Raw genomic sequence first — 17922 nt, forward strand, 5'->3', positions numbered from 1 at the left:
GTGTGTATATATGTGTGTGTATGTATATATGTGTGTGTGTATATATATGTGTTGTGTATATATATGTGTGTGTATATATGTGTGTGTGTGTTCTAAATGTATACATGTGTGTGTGTATATATGTGTGTGTGTATTATATATAGTGTATATATATGTGTGTTTGTGTATATATATGTGTGTGTGTATATATACTGTGTGTATATATGTGTGTTTGTGTATATATGTGTGTGTGTGTATATATACTGTGTGTATATATGTGTGTGTTTGTGTATATATGTGTGTGTGTGTATGTATATGTGTGTGTGTGTGTGTGTATATATATATATATATATATATATATGTTTAGGACTCTCTTGGCATAATTCATTAATGACTTAATTCTCTGAATATTTTGGAGGTCCCACCACGTGCCAGGCAGTGTGCAAGGTGATGAGTATATGGTGGTGAGCAAGTCAAACTTCACTGAGCTTATGGTCTAGGAAGACAGACGTCAAAGAGGTAAAGCCATCAGTCTAGAATCACGCACTGCGAAAAATGCAATGAAGGAAAAGAACCTGGGGCTGGGAGAGAGGATGATGGGGTAGGACATGATTTAGCTAGGGAAGCCAGGAAAAGCCCCTCTAAGGAAGGGATCCTTAGGCTGAGTAGGACTTAGCCAAGTTTTCCATTATTCATTGCTGCAGCTAGATGTATCCCAGAGCTTGCAGCCTTGAAACAACAACCATTTTATCCTATTGCATGAATTTTGGGGTCAGAAATTCTGGCAGGACTGGACTGGGCAGTTAAAGTAGTCCCAGACCCACCCAGATTCAAAGGGAGGGCACAGGGTCCCCACCTCTCATGGGAGAGTGTCAGGGAACCTTCAGCCAGCTTTAACTCACCACACCAGGCAAAGGGCTGTGGGGGGAGGACAGTGGAGCCGGGGGTGAGGGAGAAGGTGGAGAGAGGAGCCAGCAGTCAGGTCCTGCAGAGCCTTGAATGCTATGTTAAGGATTTTGAATTTTATTTTCTGCACAATGTGAAGCCACCGAGGAGTTTCAGGCAAGGAAATTCCCCGCTCCCCTGTGCATCAGCTTCCGCGCCTCTTGTCACACCCATCTCATTGCATTAGTTTGGCAGAGGCAGGGATACCCTTGTATTCTGCTCACTGCAAACGCTAAGTGAAATAAATGTGAAATACGTAAATGAATTGATTAAATAATTGATGATCTAGAACAGCTGGAATTGTACAGCATCAGTTCAGTCATTTCCAAACTTTAATGTGTCCATGAATCTCCTGGGGAGGGGGGTCTTATTAAAATGCAGTTTGTGATTCGGGCGTTCTGAGGTGACCTGAAATTCTGCATTTCTAACAAGCCTCTGTGCTACCACTTTTGAGTAGTGAGTGTTTAGAAATCATTGCATGTCAGAATGTTTTCAGCTGAAAGAAAGAGGTCATGGGATTTGGGTACCAAACAATCAGAGTTGAGATGACATCATCCACGTGGAGTCTCCTTCCTGCTCTGCTATCCTCACCACCGCCACCTTCACCATAGCACTAGGGCCCCTCAGTGCCTCTGGGGGCTGCTGCACTTTCAAGGAATCACCTCTGGATACTACACTGTCCAGAAAGAGAAAGATACTGTATGTCTCTTTCTTAGGAGAAAGGAAGCCTTTTTCCAGGGTCCCCCGGCAGCCTTACCCTAATGTCTTTGTGGCCAGAATTGAGTTGCATACTCAACCATAAATCAGTCGTGGGCAAGAAGACTGGGAATTCGATGATTGGTATAGACTAATCAGAATCTAAGTGGGGTCTACGGAACTGGGGATTAGGGAGAAATCTTAGCAAAGCTGCGGTTCTGTTTGTAAGAAAGTGGAAGCAGATGACCAACAGCGAACACTACACAATAATATGCAATTTGCTTAATTGAGTGTACAGAGACCTACATGTTATATGTATATCCCTATCTATCTATCTTTACATATAAAATAGGGAATTTGGCAAATTTATTTAAAAACTTAAGGGAAAATCAGGGAATTCCCTGGTGGTCCAGTGGTTAGGACTCTGCGTTACCACTGCTGAGGGCCCAGGTTCGAGCCCTGGTCCGGAAACTAAGATCTTGCAAGCTTCGAGGCGTCGCCAAAAAAACAAAAAACCAAAACAAAACAAAAAACTTAAGGGAAAATTTTAAAATGTTACCCAATACCCCTTAAAAAGTGTATGGAGATAAGCATTTGATGATTTGATCTCAGGTGGAAAGGTCCAGGAATATGGGAAACATAATACTTGTTCTGAAATCTACATCCTTGTTGGGGCAACAAAACAGAAAAGTAAAAAGCAATCTACTATATAAGCAAGTGAATTAATTTTTTTGCCCACTTGACCAACAGTTACTGGGTACTCACTCTGATCAAAGAACTGTGCCAACGGCTGTGGGAGATGCAAAGAGAAGGCACGGTCTCCTCCTCCTAAGAATTCTGCAGCTTCAAACACACACATAATGATGGGTTTGGCATATAAAAAGTGCCCCCAAAATGACAGAACAAAGTGGATGGGAGCCCAGAGGAAGGAAACACTCCTTCTGGTCTGGATGGTTAAGGAGCAGGTAGAGGATACACCATCTCTAGTGATACCCTTGAAAGATGGGGAGATTTTTAATCAGGGGTGATGGTAGGGAGAAGGGAGGCGCTGGAAAATGGGAAGATGGGAAAAATGAGCATTCCAGGGTGGGGGGAGGGGCACAAAAGCACATGCAACACAAGTGATGTGGGTTTGGGAAAGGCAGGTAGCCTTATTGGATTCCTACGATAATCTCTTATCAACATGAAGCCATAAATAACATCAAGTAAGTGCCAAGTCATACAAGGAGGGAGCAAGACATGGACAGCTCCTAGGAAGAGAGACCTGAGCCGTCTGTGTAAGGAAAAATGTCCATGCGTGAGCAGGGTGGAGTAAACAGGGCAAGAGGTCTGGGGAGCTGGCCCAGTTTCATGGTTTATAACCCCTAAATACCATTATTAAACAGAAACAGTTTCTTCAATGAATAAATTGCAACAACAACAAAAAGACATGGAGAGAGAATCTATCGATGAAGAGACCTAAAGGACATATCAATCTATTGTAATGTGTGGATTCTATTTGAATTGTGGTTCAAAGTGTCAAACTAAAAAAATATTTTATGACGTTTATGAGACAATTGAGTACCCAGTATTTGAAGATGTTAAGAAATTATTGTAATGTTTTAGGTACTGATTGTGGTTATATTTTTAAAACGAGGCCTTTTCTTTTGGACGTATATTCTGAAATATTTATGGTTGATACGATGTCTGGGATTTCAGACATCAAAAAAATACAGGGAGTAGAGGAAAGGTAAAGATGAAACAAGATTGGCCATGATTTGATAATTGTTGCGGGTTGGTGTTGAAGGTTCATCATACTATTCTGCCTGTATATGTTTGAAATTTGTCATAATAGAAAGTGTATATGTTTGAAATTTGTGTATGTTTGAAATTTGTCATAATAGAAAGTGTAAAGTGAACTATATTACAGTAGGATGTCTAGGACTGAATGTCCCTCGGGGACGCTCCACCCACTGAGCCTGGTAAGCCCCGCCTTTCGGCCCCGCCCCCTTCGGCCCCGCCCCGTCAGCTTCAGCACCACACCCTTAAGCCCCGCCCGTTTCAGCCCAGCTCTCCCGCCATCTGCTCTCAGGGTATCCAGTTTATGGTGTGTTCCGACTTCCTCGTGTCCGCTCGGGAATTCTTTGTCCTCAGACCCTATAAGTCGCTCTCTTTGCTCTTCCCCAGGCCGGAGAGACTGCTTCGAGTCCCCAGAACTGACCCGCGGCCTCCAGACCTCCAGCAGCGGCCGCCCGGGTCCCCCCACGTCCCAGGGGAGTTTGGTCGCGTCCGGTCGTGACCCAGGGAGCGCGTCCGCGTCGTCATGGCGACGCTCGGGGAAGGTGGTGGCGCCCGCGGAATCCCGCCCAGGAACCCGCTCCGGGGTGAGCGGCCTGGGACCTGGGGCCGTGGAGGCAGCCTGAACCCCGGACGGGTGTCCAGCCGCAAGTCAGCCTGGGTGGGGGGCGGAGGAGAGCCCGGGCCCAAAGGGTTAAATGAGGATGCGGGTGGCGCGTGGGTCTGGGTTCGACCCTGCTCTGGAGTAAAGGGGTGCTGAGGGGAGCAGGCGTTTGTCAAGGGTGAGAGGCCCTGCCCCGTAGAGCATGGGGCCGCGAAACCGAGGATGCCTGGGGCGGGGGTGGGGAGGTGGGGGGAAGGGGGACAGCTCACCTTGGGGGTGAGTGACCTGGGATGGGAGCTTGGGTGACAACGGTTTAGCTATTGTGTCTCCCTGAAGTACAGGCAGGGAATGTGAGGGGAGGGGGCTGGAGAGTGAACCGGGGCGGGTGTTGAAGGGGTGGAGGGGAAGGAGTTGGGCGAGGTGAATCTTCAGCCATGCTGGCGAGAGGGGATGGGCCGAGAGTGGAAAGGAGAACCTTCCTTCAGAAAGTGATTGTTAAGCACCTCTTCAGCGTGGTCAGTGTATTTTGCTTGATACTGTACTCTTTGGGGAATCTAAAGCTATGAGCCTTCTCAAAACAAAAAACAAAAGAACACACGTAAAGATCCACACGTGACTTTACGTCAATCTCAGGGGCTTCACAGAGCAGCCCCCAAGCTTAGAGACGCAGCTGTGGGAGATATAAAGATGTGTGGGATTTGTAAAGTGCCATCACAAGGCAATACATTATTAATGCCAGAAGTAGTGTAGGCAGCAATTGCTAAAGAACGTTAAGGGGCATTGGGATCGGTGTGAACTTTATGAAGGCGAGCCTGGCAAAGGGTGTGACGGAACCGGGGCCCTCGGTCCTAGGACAGAGCTCCTAGGAAAGCGCCCAGTGGCGGGGGAGGAGGTCTATGGCTCTCCACCTCCTCTCCCCAGAGAGGGGCCCAGGAAGGTGGCTCAAAAATGCCAGTGTCTCCCAGTGTTGAAGGGTTTCATGGTCACGTCCATCTAAGAAACTGATTCGGAGAAATCTCAGAAAGAAAAGCCCTGTTTAACTGCTGACTTCAACATTTGCCAAACTTCATCAACTGTGAGAGCCTCAGGAAGCATCGGGGCTACATTTTGGGAAAAGCTCTTGGGGAGAATTAAGGACCACGGAAGGGTTTTGAGCAATGGCACGGCACTGGGTGCAGCGTGTGACGTGTGACGCAAGATGAGTGGGACGGCCTGCGTGGGGACGGAGCGGAGCGGCGGGAGAGAGGAGAGGCGGGGGGGGGGGGCCCTGAGCCGCAGTAAACCACGCAGTGACAAGAAGTACATTTGTCAAGGGTTGAGGAAAAACAGTGTGTGGTCTCCTGTGGATGATTATACGACTACTGTTTTCTTCCCAGGAAATGACCTTTGGCTCTAAAAAGAAGGCTCCATTTTTCATGATGAAATGGCAGCGGTGAAAACCCCCAGCAGGGAAGTAAAGAATGCTGAAGAACCGTTTCATGATGTGTCGCCCCTCCTTTTAAGGAGCCTAGTGGAGGAACCCAGGAAACCAAAAGCAGTACCTAATCACCTCCTGGAATCAAGTAGGTGGTTAGGAAACAGATATGCTGTACAACTCTCGTCTTCCCAGAGGATCCAAAGTCCAGAAAGCATAATGGAATGTTGGCTGCTGATTTCTCTGTATGGTTTTACAGGCTGGTAATAGTGTTCATCATTAAGAACAATGGTTCCGTTCAGATCCATCCACTTCACTGGTAGACTTTATTTTTTTAATATTTATTTATTTTACTTACTCATGTTTTTGGCTGCGTCACGTCTTAGTTGCAGCGCATGGGATCTTCCGTTGCGGCGCAGGCTCTTCGTTGTGGTGCTTGGGCTTCTCTCTAGTTGTGGCGCTTGGGCTCCAGAGCGTGTGAGGTCTGTAGTTTGCGACACGCGGGCTCTCTCGTTGAGGCGCGTGAGCTCAGTAGTTGTGGCGTGCAGGCTCAGTTGCCCGGCCACATGTGGGATCTTGGTTCCCTCGACCAGAGATCAAACCCGCTTCCCCTGCATGGGAGCGTGGAGTCTTATCCACTGGACGGCCAGGGAAGTCCTGTAACTGGTAGACTTTTGTGGTGGAAATTGGTCGCCAAGTTCTGCCACCTCCACTTCCTCAAATATCTTTCCTCTCTGTCCCCACTTCATGCTCAGCAGGTCACCAGGACTATTGCAGGGCCCTCCTCCCTGGCCACACTCTTCACAGCCCTGGCATTGTCCTTCCTAGAATCCATGCTGGCTCCTGCCCCCGTCCTGTTTGGATGCTCTCAGGGGATCCCCTTGTGCGCAGTTCCTTTGCTTGGCATTTGGCCCCCTTTGCCGTCGATCTGGACCTGCCCACCCAGGGCCCCTCCAGTCCCCCAGCTCCGGCCACGCCTGTTACTCCTGCTCCTTCAAGAATACTTGCATTTTACACCTTCTTGCCTTTGCCCACGCACATCCCTTAGCCTGGAAAGCCTGTTAGATCCTATAGCTCTTATGCAGAAGGCTACTCATTTTGCCTACAGTCTTCTCACTGAATCCATCGTATCACCACAATACCGTCTATTTCCATTTTACTGCTGGGGAAGCTGAGGTGGCCCAGCTAAGCGGAGAGGTGGTGTTCAGCTGTTGCAGCCCGGTATCCAGCTCCCTACGTCCCACTAGCTTGCTTCCCACTTGCCATTCAAGGCCCATCACGAATGCTGGAAATGCAGCATTTGCTGTGGCTCTGTTGTCACTGAAGAACACACTGAGTGCGAGTTAGTATACTTGACTATTTCTGGGCATTAACAGAAAAATGCCCATTTTACATCTATTTTGTGGCCCTACAAACAAAATCTTCAGCATTAAAAAAAATTACCACGGGACTTCCCTGGTGGTCCAGTGGGTAAGACTGCACGCTCCCAATGCAGGGGGCCCGGGTTTGATCCCTGGTCGGGGAACTAGATCCCGCATGCATGCCGCAACTAAGAAGCCCACATGCCACATGTAAGACCTGATGCAGCCAAAATAAATATAAATAAATAAATTTTTAAAAAGTTACCAAGTAATGTTCAATACTTACAAGTAATTACCAATACTTAAAAATTTACCAAATAAACTACGGAGATCATAATCCCCCTGAGACACCACCCTCACCCCAGTCCAGCCCTTCAGTTTGGCCCACAGTTGATGACAGTGACCATTCACCCACGGAGGAGAAAAACACCAAACGTTTCACACCCACCGTAGATGGGTACGAAACACGGCAGGCGAAGGGTGGGGTCAGGGTGTCTGTGACTCACAAGATTTAGCTATAGCCAAAGGGGAAAGGTTGTCATTTGTAGGAAACTGGACAGGGCATTCATACCGCAGGAGGCAGTTTACTGGTCGGAACCAGGCCTGGGCTTGATTTTTACAAAATGGAAAGAATGGAGGGTTATAAACAAATGCCTGGCATGAAGCACGGAAGGCACGGAAAGGCTTGTGACCCAGTGTCTTCTCCACACATCTCAGTTCCTGCTGCATGAAAAGCCGGGACAAGTTCTGTAGACCTGGAGTTTTCTGTGAGCTCAGCTGTCCTAACCTTGTTCTCAAAACTGGGAGCAAAAAAAGACACTCACATGACAAGAGCAGTTTGAGACTTTACCGTCCAGAGGCATAATTTTTCAGAGCCTTAGGATTACTCTGTATTGCACTGTAATTCAGTTCAGAGGAAGTCAAATAATAGCAGTTAAATACACAGTAATAAAATTAAACCCTTGGTGTTTGGATTCTTTGAAGTGGATATTCATTACATAATAAGCAATTGCAGTGTTATACAGAGAAAACACAGGGTGTGTGTTCTTCACAAGCTTGTGTTATTATGAAGACTTGTATAAAATGTGTACAGAGCAAGTTATTTTAATAGATAATAAACAATAAATGTGAATTTGTATTATGATGATAATATCTCCCAAGTGATGTGTAAGAATAGAGGGAGAAGCAGTTCAGTTCATGTGGAACAATCATTAATCTTGTTGACCGCTGTATCCTCTGTATGAAACTTTCGTATGCTTAAAATACCCTAGATTAAAGGGAGCTCATGTTGATAGGATCTTCTTTCATTTAATATACGTTTTTATGTCTCAACTCATGATATACTTATCTGCATTGTTTCTATAGAGGTTTATGCAAATCTTCTGAATAATAAGGTGATACAGGCAAAACCTGGCATATTGCATTTTGGAGGCTATCAAGTAGAAAAACAACACCAGCAGATACTGGTAGGTACTTTAAAAAAAAATTTTTTTTTTAAATTTCATTGAAATATAGTTGATTTACAATGTTGTGATAGTTTCTGCTGTACAACAGCGTGATTCAGTTATACATATATATACATTCTTTTTCATATTCTTTTCCATTATGGTTTATCACAGGATACTGAATATAGTTCCCTGTGCTCTACAGTAGGACCTTGCTGTTTCTCTATATAATAGCTTGCATCTGCTAACCCCAAACTCCCAATCCATCCCTCCCCCACCCCTGGGTAGGTACTTTCTAAGTGGGATAATTAATCACAATAATGAAATGACATGCATGTTCTGCATTTATACTCATTCATCTGAAGAGCAGCAAAGTCAGCAGAAGTGCAGATGTAAACTGGACCAGAAAGGTAGTTCTAGGATGAGAAATTTTAAAGTTGCGTCAGCGTCCTTGGACAGCTTTCCTCCCCCTGCCAAAGGCTCCTCCCAACACTCTCTCCAAACTGGTGCCGTTGCTGAGTGACCACAGGGGCCAGGAACTGTGCTTTGCGTCTCACGTGGTCCAGTTTAGTCTTTACACTAGCTTTGTGGAGGTTGTATTGTGGCTCTCTTTGTAGAGATGAGGAAACCGTGATTCCAGAAGGTTAAATACAATACTTGCCTCAAGAACACAGGGACGGAGACAGAGTGACTCTTAGGCTGCCTGCCTCCCAACCAGTGAACTTTTACTTTTTTTTTTTTTTAGATTTATTTTATTTATTTATTTTTTGGCTGTGTCGGGTCTTTGTTGCTGTGTACAGGCTTTCTCTAGTTGCGGCGAGCAGGGGCTACTCTGTTGCGGCGTGCAGGCTTTTCATTGCGGTGGCTTCTCTTGTTGCGGAGCACAGGCTCCAGACGCGCAGGCTCAGTAGTTGCGGCGCACGGGCTTAGTTGCTCCGCGGCATGTGGGATCTTCCCGGTCCAGGGCTCAAACCCGTGTCCCCTGCATTGGCAGGCGGGTTCTTAACCACTGCGCCACCAGGGAAGTCCCAACCAGTGCACTTTTGCTCCACGCCTCCACCACCAGGGGAGGGGTTGTCCCTTTCTTAGAAGGGCCCAGCAAAGGTTCCGTTTCGCCTGCTCAGGTCAGATGCCCAGGCCTAAATCAGTCACTGTGGCCAGAGACACTCTGGCGTGATCTGGGGCAGCAGCTCCGCTGAAAGGGCTCCGGAAGGGACAGGTGAAAGGGCGCACTGAGGAGTGGCTGAAGCTGTGGGGACAGCAGTCCACCGCAGAGCCACCTGAGTCCTGGCCTTCCTGGCCCCCCTTCCTTGACCTGGATGTCCAGACTGGGGAGGGCTCGGGGTGGCTACAGCACCCCTAATCCGCCACGAAAAGGGGGCCTGAACATTAAAGCAGCTGCACCACCTCAGCGACCCCACCGTGACCCTCCAAAGTCACACTGAGTGGGACATCAGGACTACGGCAGCCGGCCGTGGAGCCGAGCTAGAGCGGGCTGTGGGCATGTGTTGGAGTGGGGCCGATAGGCGTGGGCCCTCTCGCGTGGGCCCTGAGGCTCCGGCTTTGTGGGTGGCGTCCCCTCCCACCGCGGGCGTCTCCACATTTACACATAGTGCGTTCTTATAAGCCATGTCTTTCACTTATTTATTTATTTTTGTTTTCACATAGCATCTTTTCTAAAATTTTTTTAATTTAAGTTTTATTTTATATTGGAGTATAGTTGATTTACAATGTATTCGTTTCAGGCGTACAGCGAAGTGATTCAGTTATACACGTACGTATATCCACTCTTTTTTAGATTCTGTTCCCATATAGGTCATTACAGAGTATTGAGTACAGTTCCCTGTGCTGTACAGTAGGTCCTTGTTGATTATTTTATATATATAATGTGTATATGTCAATCCCAAACTCCTCATTTATCCCTCCCGCGGAAACCGTGTCTTAAAGTGGATCATTTAGAGGGAGAATTCCAACTGTCGTGTTAGACTCATTCTCAGAGTGAGGAAAATCGCTGGAGGAAACTGACAAATGGTAAAGCTGTCAGGAAGTGAGGTCAGGTTCTATCGGGCAGACCCCTGCCGACAGAGAATGCAGCTTCCAGAGAAGAGTCCTTACACACCTAACAGGGTGGAGAGAGAAGGGATCAGGAGAGGAACCTGTTAGGTGCCCAATGCTTCCTCTTAGGAAAAGGGTCAGGATTTAAAACTGTGATTAGGAACGTTACCCCTCAATCTATAAGGGCACATTCCTTAGAACACAGCATCAAAGACCAAGGTTAATCATTCATTTTGGAACTTGCTTTTCCTGGTTATTAGGTTTGCTATCTAGATGATGGTAGGGTAAATCTAAAATAATTATTGTTCATAATTACTCATTGTTTGCAATGAGTGAACAATTCACCACCCGTTCCCACCCGCCTCACTCTCCTCATTCCTTTACCCACCCACCCCCACCTAGGCAGCCACTGATCCACCTTCTGTTGGTATAGATTTGCCTATTCTGGACGTTTCACATAAGTGGAATCACACAACATGTGGTCTTTTGCGACTGGCTTCTTTCATTCATCATGTTTTCCAGGCTTGTTCAATTTGTAGCATGAATCAGTACTTCATTCCTTTTTATGGCCAAATAATATTCTGTTGTATGGCTTTATTACATTTTGTTTTGTTTTTTTAATTTAAAAAATTTTTTTATTGAAATATAGTTGATTTACAATGCTGTGTTAGTTTCAGATGCACAGTAAAGTGATTCAATTATACATATCTATATAAATATATATATTCTTGTTTTACAGTCTCTTCCACTAAAGGTTATTGCAAGATATTGAGTATAGTTCCCTGTGCTATACAGTAGGTCCTTGTTGTTTATCTATTTTATATATAGTGGTGTGTATCTTTTAATCCCGAACTTCTAACTTATCCCTCCCCCACCTTTCCTCTTTGGTAACCATACATTTGTTTTCTATGTCTGTGAGTCTATTTCTGTTTTGTAAATAAGTTCATTTGTATCATATTTTAGATTCCACATATAAGTGATATCATATGATATTTGTCTTTCTTTTTCTGACTGACTTCACTTAGTATGATAATGCCTAGGTCCATCCATGTTGCTGCAAATGGCATTATTTCATTCCTTTTTATGGCTGAGTGCTATTCCGTTGTATATATGTACCACATCTTCTTTATCCATTCTTCTGTCGATGGACATTTAGGTTGCTTCCATGTCTTGGCTATTGTAAATAGTGTTGCTATGAGCATTGGAGTGCATGTATCTTTTCAAATTATGGCTTTCTCTGGATATATGCCCAGGAATGGGATTGCTAGATGATGTGGTAGCTCTATGTTTAGTTTCTTAAGGAAGCTTCATACTGTTCACATTTCATCTATTCATCAGTTGATGGACATTTGGATTTTGTTTTGGGGCTGCTAGGAATAATGTCATTGTGGACATTCGTGTCCATGTTTTTGTGTGGATATATTTTTAATTCTCTCGGATATATATTAAGTGGGTTGTATGGTATGTTAGTTTTCTGTGGCTGCCATAACAAATTACTACAAATTTAGGGGCTTAGAAAACTACAAACTTATTCTGGAGATCAGAGTCCAAAGTCAAGGTGTCAGCCGGGCCTCGCTCCTTCCACGGGCTCTCGGGAGGAATCTTTCCTTGCCTCTTCCAGATTGTAGTGGCTCTAGGTGTTCTTTGTTTTGAGGCTTCATGATCCTAAACCTTGGCCTCCATCTTCACATGGCTTCTCCTCCCACTGCCTTTTGTCTTCTCTTCTGTCTCTGAAAGGATACTTGTCATTGGACTTAGGGCCCATCCGGGTAATCCAGGATGATCTCATCTCAAGGTCGTTAATAGCAGCTGCAATCACTCTTTTCCCAAATAAGGTCACATTCACAAGTTCCAGTTATTAGGGTGTGGCTGTATCTTTTTTGAGTTCACCATTCAACTCACTGTTGTTCTATTTGCATTTCCTTAATCACTAATGATGTTGAGCATCTTTTCATGAGCTTACTGGTCACATTGCACCAAAGGCTTGTGGTGGAGAAGCCATTTGGGATAGCCCAAGAGCAAAGTGAGAAGTGGGGAGCGGACACCCAGGGCATAGAGGGAGACGTGGAGAGAGGCTCGTGGGGGGGGCAAGCATGTGGCATATTTGGAGACCAGCGTGAGGTCTGCTTTACCTGGATCGTAGGCTTTTTGGAGGGAGGTAAAAGCTTCATTCTGCGGAAGAACAGAGGCCGTCTCTGTCTTTTGTACAACACAATGCCTAACACACACAAGGCACTCAGTAAACACTTGTCAAGATATTGAACTCACTTTACTGGAAGAGAGTGACTTGGTAGAGACTCGTGAATTCCAAGTAAATACAGGCTAGAGTCTAAATAATCACACTGCTTCTATCAGACATTGACACAAACAGAAATGGATGCAAGTACAAAATTATTTCATCTTAATAACATTCTGGGAGAGCCAGCCTCCTGTTTCTATCAGCAAAGTTAAGCAGAAGCCTAAGGGAATTACCTTGAGCCGCTTGCCAAACAAGGGGGGAAATCCAACTCTGCCTTTATCTTGGTTTTGTTACAGGAAACTGTGTAAATTACCCAAGAATGGAATGATTGAATGTGTGTTTAAAACGACAATAAATTGTTCATTAACATTTGAGATTGATCCAGATCTGGTTAAAGGCTTTAAAGCCTTTTTTTTTACTTGGATTCATATCAAAATCAATCTTTCGATTTAAAAGTTGAGATAATGGTTCCCACTTTTCTCAAAACCAAGACCTCTTAAAATCCCTTTCCCTCTGCGGAAAGACTTTGTCTGGGAAACTGTATTTATTGAGGAAATAATTAATCAGTTTTCCCATGAGACAACCAGTGTTACTGTGGCCGGCCCCAAACAAAGTTGTCAGCCTCTACAGCCTTATCTCATGCAGCGCAGCATTCCCTTCAGGCTCTCTGCAATAATTGTATTAGTTTTCAGGTCCCTGTTGCAGCGTTCAGAGGCACCCCTGCCCCAGGATCTGGGTTCTCAAACTGGGGCCGCGAATCCCAATGTCTTCTAGTCAGTGTGCGAGGGTGGGGACTTGAAGCTACAGTGTAAACATGGTGCATCCTTCTGGAGCATCAATTTTACTCTCCCATTTTGGAGAAATGCAGTATCGAGCAAAATTTTAGAGTAAAATCCATTACCAACCTGCATTTTAAGGTAAAACTGTTACCGACCAGGGTTCTTGGACTCCGTAATCAATAGAAATTAATAGGAGGCCAGAGGAGACAGTCAGGCAAGGCTTTCCTGGGGCCCCTGCTGCAGCGGCGGGAACGAGAACACGTGGCAGGTTCCCTGCTCCCCTTGCTGCTCCTCGAGGCGGGGCGAGCTGGTTCCTCATATGGGGTGAGGCTGGGGGCAGGTCCAGGGGTCGGGGGGGAGGGGTGGCCTAGGTGCTCTGCCCACCCCCTTGGTGGGCTGTGTGCAGGCACCCTAGCAGGGCCCTGCTTTTGCTCCCAGCTCTTCAGAAGCGGCAGTTGCGTTTTTGGTCTTTTTGTATCTTGTTGTCCATAATTTGGCCCAGCTGCGCATGCACGCAGTTATTTTTAGTCCCTTATAGTTTCTTTGTATCTGTTGCTCCCGGAGCTGTCTGTCCAGGTGCCAGCAATGCAGCAAAGGATCCCAGGTCCCAGGTCCCAGCCTGTCTCAAAACACTTTAAAGAACTTACAGGGCTGCTTGCATTTTGCCCCCAGATCCCTGGCGTTGGGTATTAGCCTCTGAGAAGCCGTGTCCCTGAGGGGAGGGGCTGAAGGACCCCGACTTGGAGGCGGAACTGTGTTTGGAAAATACTCTGATTAGTGCTTGGGGTTGAAGGTTAGGCCCTACGCTCTGCTCTGCCCTGCCGGGTGGAGGGGCTGGAAGGGAGGATCAGAGTGGGGAGGGAGGGGAGGGAGCTGTGAGCAGCCCTTGGGAGAGCCCTGTGACCCTTGAGTAAAAGCTGTTCAACCCGTGACTGCCTAGTTGGTGGTTCCATGCTTGCTTGCCTGTGCTGGGGGCCGTTCTGAAACATTGAAGCGGGGGCTGTCAGTTGGGGCCCCGGGGGAGTCAGGGGAGGGAGTGTCAAGGTCGTGAGGACCCACGGGGCCAGGAGAAGGTCAGCTCCCAGGGGCGCAGAGAGCTTGGGGGTGGGGGGGAGTAAGGACATCTATTGACCCCAGAATTGCGGGACAGAATAGGGTTTTAGGTGAGTTTATCTTGTCTCGCCTCAAGGGCAATCCTGGGTTGCTCACGTTTTCAAATAAACTTTAAATATTAATTTAACATACACTTTCTAAACACTTCATCTTACCAAGGCTTTTTTTCCCCTTTCAATGATGATTATTTCCCCCCCAGTTTTAGTTATAAATGAAAAGGCAGGAATGCCATTTTAGCCCTGAAAGCATATTATTTTTTAAAAAGAAGTCAAACTGACCTGCTGACAAAGTGTGAAAAAAAAGATAGGGAATGCAGTTTGGGTACTGAGACATCCTGAACTCTGAGACGGGAAGAGCCCTAGGTTCCAGGCATCCTGGGCCCCAGCATACCAGTGTCTCCTGGAAGGACCAGTCTCCTGGGTAGGAGACCCAGGAGCCCACACCTTACCAAGATTCCCCCATGCAGACCCCCTGGAGGTCGAGAGAGACCTGGGCAACTTTTATTTTTTCAGGCTTCTCACATATTAAAGAGATATACCAGACTTCCCCGGTGGCACAGTGGTTAAGAATCTGCCTGCCAATTCAGGGGACACGGGTTCAGTCCCTGGTCCGGGAAGATCCCACATGCTGCGGAGCAACGAAGCCCGTGCACCACAACTACTGAGCCTGCGCTCTAGAGTCCGCGAGCCACAACTACTGAGCCTGCATGTTGCAACTACTGAAGCCCACGTGCCTAGAGCCCGTGCTCTGCAACAAGAGAAGCCACCGCAATGAGAAGCCCGTGCACCACAACAAAGAGTAGCCCCCGTTCGCCGCAACTAGAGAAAGCCCACGCGCAACAACGAAGACCCAACGCAGCCAAAAATAAATTTTTTAAAAAAGTAACTTTAAAAAAAAATTTTAAAAATAAAGAGATATGCCATGTTGGCTGCAAACGGCAATATTTCCTTCTTTTTTATAGCTGAGTAATATTCCATTATATGTGTGTACCACATCTTCTTTATCCATTCATCTGTTGATGGACATTTAGGTTTGTAGCAACATGGATGGACCTAAAGATTATCATACTAAGTGAAGTAAGGCAGAGAAAGACAGATATTTTATCACTTATATATGGAATCTAAAAAAATAGTATAAATCAACTTATTTACAAAACAAAAACAGACTCATAGACAAAGAAAACAACCTTATGGTTACCAGAGGGGAAAGGGGATGGGGGAGGGATAAATTAGGAGTTTGGGATTAACAGATACACACTACTATATATAAAATAGATAAATAACAGGATTTTACTGTATAGCGTAGGGAACTATATTCAGTATCTTGTAATAATCTATAATGGAAAAGAATCTGAAGCTTGAATTTGACACTTGAAACTAACACAGTATTGTAAATCAACTATAGTTAAAAAAAAAAAAAAAAAAGATATGCCAAAACAGGGTCACAAAAATTGTGGTCCTTTAAGAATATTCACAGGTGAATAGATAACTAATAAGAACCTTCTATATAAAAAAATAAAATAAGATAAAATTCAAAAAAATATATTCACAGGCGACAAATGAGAACTTTTAACAAATGCAAGCATCGGTATAATCTCATCAAGAGATTATGTCTTAAGTCTGATTTAGGGCCTCAGTGAACTCGAGGCCTTGGGCAGTGGCTGTGTGACAGGCCCAGCCTCTGGCCTGGACTTTGGAGACCAAAGCCCTCTTAGCTGTCCTCTGGCCCAGGTGAAGGCCAGATCCCAGAACCCAAGGTCCTTGCTCTCCTTTCATGTAGAGGAAGGAAAAACCCCTCTACTCAGAGGCCCAGTTAACTGACCCGGCAGGTTGTCCTGCATTGAACGAGGGCCTCCTCCCGACCCCATCTGAGAACTCCTGACTTTGTGTTCTTTGTTATCAGCCCTCGCGATGGATTGGAGGCTGTCCTCTCCACACTCCTTTTCCTGATTTTTTGACTGCCTTAGTGTCACCAGGTCCCCAGGACAAGTGGCATGTAATTAGAGAAACTGGGAGTGGGTGGGTGGCTGGCTTCTTAGCTCAGCTGAATCACAGGACTAAGTTGAGTTCAACAAAAAGGTGCACAGGTAACCAGTCAGGGCAGGAGGAGGGGAGTGTGCAAGGCCATGCCAGGGGGAACCTGGGGCTGTAGCTCTGGAGAAGTCTTAGGTTGGGCAGAGACACATGGGCATATTTCATTACTCTTTAAGTGGTGTTGTGTTTATTTTATTATTCGTTAAGTGGTATATGATAGATTTTGAATCTCTTGAAGCGTTTAAACGTGTACTGAAGCCAAAGCAATCTTGAGAAAGAAAAAATGGAGCTAGAGGAATCAGGCTCCCTGACTTCAGACTATACTAGAAAGCCACAGTAATCAAAACAGTATGGGACTGGCACAAAAACAGACACACAAATCAATGGAATGGGATCAAAAGCTCAGAGATAAACCCACACACGTATGGTCACCTTATTTTTGATAAAGGAGTCAAGAATATATAATGGAGAAATGACAGTCTCTTGGATAAGTGGTTCTGGGAAAACTGGACAGCTACATGTAAAAGAATGAAATTGGAACACTCCCTAACACCATACTCAAAAATATACTCCAAATGGATTAAAGACCTAAATGTAAGTAAGACCAGACACTATCAAACTCTTAGAGGAAAACATAGGCAGAACACTCTCTGACATAAATCACAGCAAGATCTTTTTGGATCCACCTCCTAGAGTAATAATGAAATAATGCCATTTGCAGTAACATGGATGGACCTAGAGATTATCAAACTTAGTGAAGAAAGTCAGACAGAGGAAGACAAATACCGTATGATATCACTTATATGTGGAATCTTAAAAAATGGTACAAATGAACTTATTTATGTACAAAACAGAAATAGAGACATAGAAAACAAACTTATGAGGACTTCCCTGGTGGCTCAGTGGTTAAGAATCTGCCTGCCATTGCAGGGGACACAGGTTCGATTCCTGGTCCAGGAAGATCCCACATGCTGCGGAGCAACTAGGCCCGTGAGCCACAACTACTGAGCCTGCGCGTCTGGAGCCTGTGCTCCGCAACAAGAGAGGCTGCGATAGTGAGAGGCCCGCGCACTGCGATGAAGAGTGGCCCCCGCTTGCTGCAACTAGAGAAAGCCTTCACACAGAAACGAAGAACCAACACAGCCAAAAATAAATAAATAAATAAATAAATTAATTAATTAATTAATTTGTAAAAAAATTAGGAGTTTGGGATTAACATATACACACTCCTATAGATAAAATAAACAGCAAGGATCTACCGTATAGCACAGGGAACTCTACTCAATATCCTGTAATAACCTAAATGGGAAAAGAATCTGAAAAAGAATAGATATATGTATATGTATAACTGAATCACCTTGCTGTACACCTGAAATTAAGGCAACATTGTAAATCAACTATACATCAATATAGAATAAAAATTTAAAAAATAATAAAAGTGCACCGTATCTCCTCACATCCCTTCAGGAGCAAGGTGAGGTGA

At 45.4% G+C, this 17922-nt stretch overlaps 1 protein-coding gene across 5 annotated transcripts in view; it reads left to right on the top strand.

Moving 5' to 3' along the window:
- Window positions 1-322: 322 nt before the first annotated feature.
- CFAP221 (cilia and flagella associated protein 221) overlaps window positions 323-17922 on the top strand; it is an 84569-nt gene continuing 66969 nt past the window's right edge. The window contains exons 1-3 of one of the 5 annotated variants that reach the window (XM_082465982.1): window positions 323-4047; window positions 5377-5562; window positions 8141-8241. In XM_082465982.1, coding sequence (XP_082322108.1) covers window positions 5424-5562; window positions 8141-8241 — 240 coding nt within the window. In that variant the 5' untranslated portion in view covers window positions 323-4047; window positions 5377-5423. The other 4 variants (XM_082465981.1, XM_082465983.1, XM_082465984.1 and 1 more) reach the window with 4 other exon arrangements.

The sequence above is a fragment of the Balaenoptera physalus genome (assembly GCF_965194825.1).
Source record: "Balaenoptera physalus genome assembly, chromosome: 6".
NCBI lineage: Eukaryota > Metazoa > Chordata > Mammalia > Artiodactyla > Balaenopteridae > Balaenoptera > Balaenoptera physalus.